This window comes from Nicotiana tabacum, chromosome 10 (assembly GCF_000715075.1).
Source record: "Nicotiana tabacum cultivar K326 chromosome 10, ASM71507v2, whole genome shotgun sequence".
NCBI lineage: Eukaryota > Viridiplantae > Streptophyta > Magnoliopsida > Solanales > Solanaceae > Nicotiana > Nicotiana tabacum.
This window is the reverse complement of record NC_134089.1, coordinates 54,999,357-55,011,657: the sequence shown is the minus strand read 5'-3', so window position 1 is coordinate 55,011,657 and position 12,301 is coordinate 54,999,357. Positions and strand designations below refer to the sequence as shown.

The 12,301-nt window shown below is 35.8% G+C and overlaps 1 protein-coding gene across 2 annotated transcripts; it reads left to right on the top strand.

The window, feature by feature from the left end:
- Window positions 1–7,338: 7,338 nt before the first annotated feature.
- Window positions 7,339–9,941, top strand: LOC107786526 (omega-3 fatty acid desaturase, endoplasmic reticulum-like). 2 transcript variants are annotated; one of them, XM_016608015.2, is made up of 9 exons: window positions 7,339–7,418; window positions 7,976–8,302; window positions 8,412–8,501; window positions 8,603–8,669; window positions 8,743–8,835; window positions 8,915–9,100; window positions 9,174–9,254; window positions 9,346–9,483; window positions 9,570–9,941. In XM_016608015.2, exons 2-9 carry the CDS (start codon window positions 8,007–8,009, stop codon window positions 9,756–9,758), a joined length of 1,140 nt encoding a protein of 379 aa, XP_016463501.2. In that variant the 5' UTR covers window positions 7,339–7,418; window positions 7,976–8,006; the 3' UTR covers window positions 9,759–9,941. The 2 variants fall into 2 exon arrangements, with proteins under 2 accessions (XP_016463501.2, XP_075078967.1); XM_075222866.1 differs by lacking the exon at window positions 7,339–7,418 and adding an exon at window positions 7,737–7,847.
- The last annotated feature ends 2,360 nt before the right edge of the window (window positions 9,942–12,301 follow it).

Genomic DNA, 12,301 nt, shown 5'->3' with positions numbered 1-12,301 from the left:
GTGATTTTTTTTTAATTTGGTATTTAATTATGTGTGATAATTATTATTAAGCGTTAATTAGTATTTTTAATTAATTTGGTTTTTTTATAATTTAATTTAGGATTTTAGTTTTGATTTTGAAAAAAAAAGGGAAGAAAAGAAAAGGAAAAGAATTTAATAAAGAGAAGGAAATTGGAATTGGGCCATTTCTTCAAGCCCAAACTTTTAGCCCCAATCCCGGCCCAAAAATCTGTCCAAACCCGTTCAAAATCAACCCAGACCCGCCCCAACCCAGTCCATCGCCATACTAAACCAAACGACGTCGTTTGGACATGCTTTAATTTGGGCCGCTGAATTAGTTTGATCAAACGGCCCAAAACCTTGCCCATTACCTGACCCCGACCCGACCCTAAACTGGTCCAGCCCTAGCCAATTAAAACGACCCCGTTTTATTAAAAAGCTTTGATCGGGGCCGTTGGTTTCTCATCATCCAACGGCCCTAATTTAATTACCCATTTTAATATACCCAAAACATTACCCCTACCCCAAACCAAACCCCTCTACCTTTTCGTCTCTCATCTCTTCAGAGACCAATCTTCTCCACCACCACACACCACCACACACCACCCTCCTCCGCCCACCGGAAATCGCCTCACGGCAGTTCTGGTGGTCCAATCCCTTCTAAATTTACACCCCTGACTCCTTTCCACCTCCCCATTCCAAACCCCCAAACCATTTCCTTCAAATCTTAGCCAAATCCTTCGAATTTCAAATCTAAGGTCGATCCTCAAAACCCTAACTTACCCAATTAACACCATACAACCCCCTTGGCCCCCTCATACCTAATCCATCACTAGTTTCCCTCGAATCTTGCTGGAATGTCTCGTATCATAAATCTAAATATTCGAATCCTAAAAGCCAAAATCCAAAACTTGGTGCTCCAGTTCCTCATGAAGTTTAGGACCGATTTTATCACAAAATAAGGTTATTCACTTGTTCTTGACGAAGAACAAGTGATTGACCTTATTTGGTGATTTAAATTGGAGGGTCAGTCACAAGGTCAAGCCGAATCAGTGAGTTCCTCTGTTTTCAATTTATTTTTGTATTCCAGTTTCCCTTCTTCTCCTTCTTTTCTTTTTCTTTGAACAACTTAGTTCAAATTCGAATTAGGTTTTATTCGCAATTGTTAACTGTCCGTTTGTTATTCTTTAATTCATTCCACGTTTGTGTATGTTGTTAATCAGTCTTATAGATAGTTTTAGTGTTTGAACCATTTAAATGATTGTTTTCTTCTAATTTTGTTAAAGTCACTGAATTTGGGCTTAGGTCAATTTGATCGTTTGGGCCTTCAGGCCATTCTTGATCCCACTTCAGAGGCCTGATAGGTTTTGGGTCAAGATTGACCCATACCCATTTGAGGTCCGGTAGTAATTAACATGGATTTTAAGGGATAATTTGAGAATTGTGTAATAAGGAAAATCTTATCTAAGTTTAGGAAGCTTCTAATAGTGGTAGGGTTAGGATTGCAATAACTGTTTAAATTAAGAAAGAACTAAGCTAGTGGATAGTTAAAAATGAAAAGGTGAATTGATAATGGAGAATACACTAAAATGAATGCCTATTTAAAGGCTGAACTTGAGAGGTTTTAAAAAAAAAAGAGGAGAAGGATAGAAATTACAGAGATAGAGAATAGGGGTAGAGCCGAAAATACAAGAAAATCATAGCGGCTAAACATCAGTGAAAATACTGTTACATTGGGTCTTCTTTGTGGATTTCTTAATTTTCCAGCTTCTAAGAACAAATTCAAATCTAAATAAAGCTGAAATGGTTTAAGGATAGTGGTCAAAAGGGTCTGATTTGAAGCTCTGGTCGATTGGGTTTAAAGCTTGGTTTTAAAGTTCTTTTTCCTCTTGGTTATCTCTTCTTTGGGTCATTGACTGCTACTGCTACTGCTGAATTCCTTACCCTTGTATTTGTTCTTTTAATATCCAGGTACTTCTTGCATCCTGAATCGCATGTGAAGTGCAAATATATGTTCAACATGGAAGACTAATGATAAATGTTGAAATTCAGCTTTTGTCCTTCAAAGATCTTGTGATTGCTATGTAGTTTATGCCTTCTTTACATGTTTTGGTTGTTCATTTATAATTCTGGTTTGAATCTCATTTATAAGATAGCCCGATGTCATAATTTAGCAAGTTTGGATTTGTAAGTTAACTGAAGTTCGTTTGTTTGGATGGGAGTATAATGTTTAAATCTCTTGTAGTATAGTTGACTTGTTCACCCTTCTGATTATGGAAACTGCAATGCTAAAGTTAAATCTTTTCTCTGTTTCAAGCTACAATTTTCATTTTCTGTTGTATAACTTTCATTACTATTGAGATATGGATAGCATTAGGGGCCAGTCTATGGGCTGTAGGGTATTGTTGTGTTGATTTTCAAGCAATGAGGCCTACTACTGTGTTTGAGTCACAAGAGTAAAAGCAGGAATGGTCCTGATGCTTGTCTCATTTGGAACTATTAAGCCTTGAATTTTGGGTCTCATTTGGTCTTGTTTGGTTGGTAGGTTATCACTTCATGCATGGGTTTGAAATTAGTAGTGGTTCATGTTAAATAATGAAACTGAACAAAATAGAATTTACTCAGCACATTCATTGTTTGGTATGAAAAGATTTGTATGAAAAGCATGCTGGATCTTGGTTATGCGCCAATGAATTTTTCAAATCATTTCTTAATTGAATTTTGATTTTTCGTAGGGTGGTGATATTCTCTTGGATTGCTAGGTGACAGAAATTGTTGAGTTTGTTTAATTAGTTGAAGTTCATAAATAATTTCATTAGTTTAATTCCTTGTCTTCCTATAGTTTTCAACTGATTGGCTTTATTTGGTCGAGCGAATGTGGGGATTCATAGAACTGGGCCTAACGTTGGCCCAATTGAGGAAGCTCATGACAGACTTGGCAGTTTGTCACCTGTTTTTGGATCTTCTCGTCCATTTAAAAATGGGCTCCTCCCAGGCCAAGTCTCAGAAGGCATTCATAAAAAGACTTGTGTATTTCATGGACTTGAACTTGTTTAATTTTGCTAAATCCATCCTTCGTCCTTGCGAGGGCATCTTTGTTGGAACAATTCTCGTTAATAGCTTAGTCATTTGACGCAGGATCAGCTATCACGTAGACTCGCTTTTCAGTAATTAGTACCCCTTCAATGCCTTTCCTTCAACTAGTTTCCTTAAAATGAATTGGGGCAAGCCATATTAGAAAAATAATAATAGTTATGGACCTCCAAATTTTAGTTTGAATAACCTTTAAAAATGGAGTTGAGGTGCGCCGCGCCAAATATAATCCCAAATGTGTGGCCATCACTTAATTATATCCCTTAAAATTCTTAGAACTCAAGGCGTGCCATTTAGCAAATTTCCATGGCCATCGCAAATTTAAAAACGCGTAGTTACTTTAGGTGCGCTATTTAATAATTTACCTTCCTAAACTCGGGTGCGCATTTATGTTACCCAAATCCAAATCTCAACGTTAGCTGAAATGTGTTACGAACTGTGGGTGCATTTATGTGACGTGGTTTGAAACATATTTTAAATGACGTTGCAGTCTTCCTTTAATTAATTAAATAAAAGCGGTTTAAAGTAAAAATGCACATAGGTTTATAATTGTTTTAAAATCAGATAATTGAGTCATTTATAATAGTTTAGCGACCGTGCTAGAACCACGGAACTCGGGAATGCCTAACACCTTCTCCCGGGTTAACAGAATTCCTTACCCAGATTTCTGGTTCGCGGACTGTAATACAGAGTCAACCCTTTCCTCGACTCGGGATTTGAACCGGTGACTTGGGACATCATAAATCTCCCAAGTGACGACTCTGAATTTGTAAATAAAAATAATCCCGTTTCGATTGTCCTTTAATTGGAAAAACTCCCTTATACCCTTGTTCCTTATTTGGTTTTAACTGATGTTTTCTCGGTATTACTATTGCTTTACTGCCTATATGCACATATTGGTTTTTTTTTCATTTACTGATTTCTGCTTTCCATTACTAGTTTTATACGGCTATACTATATAGGTTATTTTGTCTAGTGAGTGTCTTGACTTGTACCTCATCACTACTCCACTGAGGTTAGTCTTGATACTTACTGGGTACCAACCGTGGTGTACTCATACTACACTTCTGTACATTTTTGTGCAGAGCCAAAAATTGGAGTTATCGAATCCGGCAGAGTTACCTTGTTGATCTCAAGGATTCAAGGTAGAGATGTTTGGTCGTCGCAACCCCTTGGAGTCTTTTCCTTATATTGTACTGTCAGTTATCATTTGAACAGTATTGTATTTGGATTCTTGAGATCATTCTATGTATTCAGCTAGAGTTCATGACTTTATATTACCAGTCTTGGGAAGTTTATTATAATTATAGCCACGTAGGTTTATTTGTGCTTTTGTCTCGACACTTATATTAAACCATATTTCAAATTATCATTATTAAAAACTGGCTAAATTGTTATAAAAATCGGCTTACTAGTCTTAGAGACTAGGTGTCATCACGACATTCTATGGAGAGAAATTGGGGTCGTGACAGATATAAAACAACCTATTTTCTGAGAAAGAAATAAACTTTAAACTTACGTAAATGATTCCAGAAATCGGGGAAAGATGGAGTTGTGGCTGGGATGATAACCCTGATAGCAATGACGACAAACCGCTCTATCCATCCGCGGTCATTGTCTCATCCATCCTGGTAAGCAAAGCATGGTAGCCACGCTTGCTAAAGGTTATGACTCCCTCAAGGAATTTTTTTGGGGGGGAGGGGTAGAGGTTCATCATATGAGCTAAGGTGAGAGGCTCCTTCATTTCTAGGCACATCCGCCGCAAACAGGCCACCGTTAGCCACACAGAAGGGACCACCTGAGTCAAACAACCTGGTATCGGTGGCAGAATTTCAAAATTACGGGGTCAAGTCTCCCGCTCAAAGAAAACGGACGCAAAGTGAAGGGGTACATGTAAACGTACGTGAAGCCCTTTTTCGTGAAGGTTACTCGCCCCACCAGATTGGGAGCAATGATACGGGGAACTTCTCTTCAAATTCCTCGGCAATGTTGAGATGTTTGGGGATGATAGTGCTCACCGTGGGAGGATTAGCATCAACATCGTCCTCTTTATCTTTGCTCATCTTCAGTTCCCCACCAAAGAGAAGACCAGAGTTCTTGGAAGAATTAGTATAAGAAGCCATAATAATAAGAAGATGATAGAGTTTTTTTGAAGAAGAACAAAGAGAGATAAAAGCAAAAGGGAGTTAAATGCAAGGAAGTTAAGAGAGCTTATGAAATTGTTAGAAATAAAAGAAGAAGAATGAGGCGTATAAGTAAAGGTATAGGCAACTAAAACTGTTGCCTGATTACCTCGAGAACCGGAAAAAATATTGTTAAATCGTGGTGTAACACGTGTTCAGGTATTAAATGCAAGGAGATGTGCATTTTATCAAGCGTCAAAAACTTTTCATAAGGGTTTTTCCGCCAAGAAAGGAATCTTCACCAACTTGCCAGTGACACAAAGATGTGCCACCAGAAGGCAGAGAGACTATATGTATAGGGTAAAATCGGTTCATATTAAATGCTCGAATAATTATATGACACATGGAACCGGAGACGGATGGATGATGAAGCGAGTGGAAAACAAGACCAAGGACAACAACTTTGGTTGGTATCGGTGTAGATCCCGAAGGGAGCGCAATCAACGGGAGCGAACGAATATTTTATCATCGGATGGCATTTAATGAAGAATATTCGTCCGTATTAAGTAAGCGGCCTTTGCAGAAATTTTTTACATATTCATCAATGACCTCCTTTTATTGTCATTTAAGAGGGGCTTAATCCTAGGATTTTGTTCCCTGGGTATAGCTATAAATAGTGATTTCAACAATCATTGTAACACATGAAAATCTCTGACAAACTTATGCTGCATACTATTCCCAAACTAAATAATACTTTATTTTATGTCTAATATTATTCTTATTGCTGCTTTCGGAAACCTTGCTCCTAGAACCAGGCTATCTGCTATATATCTCGATTTCAACGCTAAGTTTTGTATTCTTATTTAATTTATTTATCATTTTTGGATCAAGTCAGTTCGCTTGTCTATAACTCACGTAGCAAATTTAACTGTATCATTTTACGGGTAAATTATATACACAGACAAAATATATATATAAAGAGAGAGAGAGAGAGAGAGAGAGAGAGAGAGAGAGTGAAAATATCAGGGGAAACATAGATATTGCATAGAACCGGAGGAGGCAATGAGTATAGTTCAAAGTTGGAGGGTGACTTTCAATTTTAAAGCAACAAACAACAACAACAATAACATACCCACTATTATTTTATATCGTGAGATTTTGGGAGGATAATGTGCACGCAGAAGTACTTTTAAAAAGAAATTTGTATGTAATTCAAATAAGAATCTTAATTATTCCATTCATGAATTTCTTTTATCCAGAATGCTAAAAAAAATATATCCTCGCTCTTCCTCGGGAAAAAGGATGGTGCATAATGCAAATGCAGGCAAGTTAGTCTTAGTAAATTAGTTAAAATTGGAAATTGGTAAGAAAAAGATAAAAGATATTCCACAGTAGAGAGAGAGCCACGATATTGCCATATTTTTTACCATATTTTTATACCAAGGTCCACGCAAGCAAATAGCTTAACCCTATGGGGTCCTTTGATTCAATTGTGGAATAGACAAGCCGTGATATTTATGGAATTAGCTATTCTATTTCTTATATAAAATAACTAACATCAGTTTTTTTTATATAAAGTGTATGTCAATTGATTTTGTGGCTCTTTGCAAATTTATTTTTAGTTTTATAAATCTATCTCTTTTTTTATACATGGGAAATTTACTTTTACATATATAAAATTTGTTTTTTACACATAAAAAATTTAAAAAGATCATTTTATAAAATATTGTAAAGGGATATAATAGTACAAATAGCACAATATTAAACTTATATCCATAGCCAAAAATGTAATAATTAATATAATCTCAAATTCTATCTCGAAATTAGTATCCTTATTCCGGTAACCAAACCACCCCTACGGGGTAACTTATCAGACCAATTTTTTTAGAGTCTGTAGAAGTGATTATTGAAAAGGTTATAAGAATATAGTTATCTCTAAAATTGATTTTTTTTTGGGGTACGATAACCAAGCGCAGATTATAATTAAGGAAAATACTAGAATTAAAAAAATGTATTAGAACAGGTAAAAAAAAAATCCTAAGCTTGAGTTAGATAGTTCACTTTTTGCCTGAAACCATTAAACTTCTATGTATCCCCATATTCCCCGGAGTTAGTTTCTTTTTTCTATAAATATACTTTTAGACAGCACAAAAGGAAACTGAAGGAGAGGCAGTGTAGAGAAATACGGAGAGCTGTCAAAAGGTAAAATGCTACCTTAATCTCCACTTTCCTCGGAAACTTTCTTCTTCCATCTCTGTCTCCTTGAGACCTAGTTATTATCAATTTAAGAAATTGTTCATTTTTTGCTATACATTTTACAGAGTTTCTGAAAATCTTGAATATCATATTTTGGATCTTTGTTCTTGTTTTGGAACAAATCTAGAGAAAAGGGAAAAAAAACCCATTTATCGATTACTCCGCCGTTCATACAATTTTTAACCATTTATTTTTTTTCCTGAGATGGGAAAATGGTGTAACTCTGCATGTGGTGGCCACTAAACAAGAAGAGCCGTTGGTTTCACCCAGAATATTAGTATCATAATCTGCATTCTCTGGAAATGTTTATACTCTGTTTTATCTGTTAAATGACCTTTTCAAGATTCTCTTCACATGACTTTAGTTAACCGAAATGTAAGGGGGAAAAGCATATTTATTTACTTGGACGGTGTAAAATATCCGAATAATTGCTTTATTCTTATGTTTCCCTCTGCATTATAAAATATCTTGGACATAACATTGTTATTCTCCATTCAAAACAGGTTCAGGGTTGAAGACTCTGGACGAAAATCAATGGGGTCTCTGGGAATAAGTGAGATTTATGATAAGAGCAGCTTTAACGAGATGGAGTTTGAATTCGACCCCAGTGCCCCTCCTCCCTTTAGGCTGGCAGAGATACGAAATGCCATCCCTAAACATTGTTGGGTTAAAGATCCATTTAGGTCCTTGAGCTATGTTGTCAGGGACGTAGTATTTGTTGCTACCTTGATTGTCATAGCAATTCACTTGGATAGTTGGTTATTTTACCCAGTTTACTGGGCTATCCAAGGCACCATGTTTTGGGCAATCTTTGTTCTTGGACATGATTGGTAAATACTGGGCTATAATTTTTACACCTTTCTTGTCTTAATCAACATTGCTGTTTTCAGATTCGAATATGTTGCTTTATTTTTGTGTTTTCCCCTTTTCTTTTTGTAGTGGCCATGGCAGCTTTTCAGACAGCCAGTTGCTAAATAATGTGGTTGGTCACATACTTCATTCTGCCATTCTGGTACCCTACCATGGCTGGTTGGTGCTTCAACTTGTCTCTCTTTATCTCCTCTTTTTCTTTTAGATAATTTATCTTTTTTACTTTCATAAGTTAATGTATGGATACTTTTCTCTAACAGGAGAATCAGCCACAAAACTCACCATCAGAACCATGGAAATGTGGAGACTGATGAGTCTTGGGTGCCGGTATGTTCCTTATATTACTGCCAATTATTTACCCATAAATAAAGTAAATATATAATAATCTCTTTTCCTCCAGATGCCTGAAAAGCTATACAACAAAGTGGGTTATTCAACCAAGTTCCTAAGATACAAGATCCCTTTTCCCTTGTTAGCATATCCAATGTACCTGGTAAGAGATTGCATCTATCTACATTTGAAACGTAACGTAGATACTACTAGTCTAAAGTTTTCATACATCTGTGATGCAGATGAAGAGAAGTCCAGGAAAATCTGGTTCTCATTTCAATCCATACAGTGATTTGTTCCAACCCCATGAGAGGAAGAATGTGGTTACATCAACTCTGTGCTGGACTGTCATGGCAGCTCTCCTCGTCTATCTGTGCATTGCCTTTGGTTCTCTGCAAATGTTTAAGATTTATGGCGCTCCTTACTTGGTCAGTCATGCTAATCTCTACTTAATTTGCTTTTTCTAGTAATCGCCCGCTGAGCTGTGCATCTTGTTTTCAGATTTTTGTAATGTGGCTAGATTTTGTTACCTACTTGCATCACCATGGTTACGAGAAGAAGCTTCCCTGGTACCGCGGCAAGGTCTAAGACATCAATATCCTTGAAATTCCAATTTTGATAAGTATGTTTTATGTGAAGTGTCAAATGCTAAACCTAGTGAAAAATTGAACAGGAATGGAGTTACCTTAGAGGAGGACTAACCACAGTTGATAGAGACTACGGATTGTTTAACAACATACATCATGACATCGGAACACATGTTATCCACCATCTATTTCCTCAGATACCACATTATCACTTGAGAGAAGCGGTATGTTGTTCTAAAATTAATAGTACTGTACTATCTAGTATTCTCATACTGAAACCTGCTGATGATGATTCTAAAATATGTTGCAGACCAAAGCAGCAAAGCCTATACTTGGCAAGTATTACAGGGAACCCAAGAAATCAGGGCCAATTCCTTTTCACTTGGTTAAGGATTTAACAAGGAGCATGAAGCAGGATCATTATGTTAGCGATTCCGGGGAGATTGTTTTCTATCAGACCGATCCACACATCTTTCGATCTGCTCCAAAGGATGAATGAGTGAGAAAGAGAAATCAAAATAATCTCATTAACTCGTTTCACAAACTTGGTGTTAGCTATAGTTTTATAATTGAAACCTATTGAAAAAATAGGTTTGAGAGCTTTTTGTTAGTCGATAAGATTGTGTTCCCATTATTTCTCTCTTGAAAACAAAGCTACAAGAAAGAACAGGGCTTTTTTTAACGCTTTTTGTGCCTACATGTTTCATGGTTTATTTCTATTCCATCAATCTTGGCTTTCCCTTTTTTCTTTCTTGGTTCAGCAACCGTATGGTTAATTCCAAGGAGAGAGGAAATGACAGTAAAATATTGCTTGCTTCCATTAGAGTAGTCTTTGTGTACTTCTGGCTTTTGTCACAAGGGTAATTTAAAGTAAAAGAGGGTGAATACATTTGTCCTTTTGGTGTAGGCAAAGCTTACATGAGGACTGTCCAAGTACCTTCCCATTATTTAAAGTAATTATTTAATTCCTACCTAAGCAACTAGGGAAGATGATTTGTTTTCTCTAGTACTAGTATTATAACGCCAATATGATTTGTTTTACTTAAATATAGAAAATGAGTTTAGTTTATGTGACAAGCTACAAGATTATTTAGGAAAGAACAATTGGTGTGAACCGGTTACCTAGTTAAGTTATTCAAGGGGCATCCATATATATATGTGTGTAAAAACAAGTAAATACTTAAGAAAGAGACGATTGCCAAAAATGGTCCAGAAATATATTGTCGTATCATACAGAATCATTGGCCTCATAAATTGTTTTCGAGGATGCAAACGGTACCACAAGATAGTGATAGAACGAGAATATACAAGTGGAAGCTCTGAAGCTGGTTGTTGCTTGTCTCTGTTCCATAAATAAGAAAGAGAAGCAGGGGAAACACTGAGTCCGAAACATAAATAGTGCCCTTTTGGGCAAAAAATACTTTTCTACTGTTAAAAAAAAAGTTACATAAGGACATAAAACACAGTATAGTACTGCATTTTACTTTAACGGAAGGTTAGCCGTTAAAGTTAAACGTAATACTATACTGCGATTTATTAAAAAAAAAATTTTTTTTTTAAAGGAAAACGCAGTATAATACTGCAATTCCCTTAAACGCAGTATTGTACTGCGTTTCCCTATTAAAATTGGGCTCACCTTATAATCTGCCATAAAGGCCTATATTTAATTAAAGGAAAACGCAGTACAATACTGCGTTTAAGGGAAATGCAGTATTGTACTGCGTTTTCCTTTAATAAAATATAGGGCCCCTTTTTCTTCCCCAAAACAACGACTCCATTAAAAAACTCCCCCCTCCTCACTGCTGGTCCCTCCCACCGTCAAATTAAAAAAAAAAATTTGGGCCCCACCCGTCACCCAAAAAGCAAAGAGTGTAGTACACAAGCTTTGGATTCCTTCTTTCGGGTTCAAAAATTCGATTTGAATCTATTTCAAAAAATTTAAATCGAGGTACTTCGATTTTGTTTATGTCGAAACTCGTATAGTACATGCATATTTGTATTGTTGAATGTGTTTCCATGTTAATTTGTGTTTAAATTTGTATCTTATTTATACCCGGATTGATTTATTAGCTTTGGGACAAAAAATAGTTAAAACTTGATAAATAATTTTTATTGTTAATGTTATGTTTTTATTTGCTTAAATAATAAATAAATATTATTTATTTAGTTTGTTGTTCATATGTATGTTATGTTTGTTGTTTTTATATGTAATAGTGGCCTTTTAGCGTAGTAAAATATAGAGTCTTTAGCGTAGTAAAATATAGAGTCTTTTAGCGTAGTAAAATATATAGCCTTTTAGCGTAGTAAAATGTAGAGTCTTTTAGCGTAGAGTCTCTGTAGTTTAAGTATGTAGTAACTGGAACTCATACATAATTACTCAGTCCAATTTTAAAAATAATTATTTAATTCCTTAAACTAACAAAATTCTAAAAATGTTGAAATTGACACGCATAATAATTAAGGATAACTTGGTGCTACCGGGCCTCAAATATCGAACCTGGAACCCATAGATAATTACTCAATTTTAAAAATAATAATTTAATTCCTTAAACTAATAAAATTCTAAAAATGTTGAAATTCACACACATCATAATTAAGGATAACTTGGTGCTACCGGGACTCAGATATCGAGCCTGGAACCCATAGATAATTACTCATTCCAATTTTAAAAATAATTATTTAATTTATTAAACTAACAAAATTCTAAAAATGTTGAAATTGACACACATAATAATTAAGGATAACTTGGTGCTACCGGGCCTCAAATATCGAGCCTGGAACCCATAGATAATTACTCAGTCCAATTTTAAAAATAATTATTTAATTTATTAAACTAACACACATAATTAATTTTCTTTAAATTATAGTAGACGAAATGGACTTTCCGCCTGCGCATCCTGGACCAGCCGAGGATCAGCTATTAGTGTTGCAGGGCGACCATAGGTCCTCCTTTGTATGGGAGGGACATCTATCGGATCAGCCTCTCCGTGCCAGGAGACCTGACGATTTGTAGGACTTCATGGCGCAACATCATTTCCATGC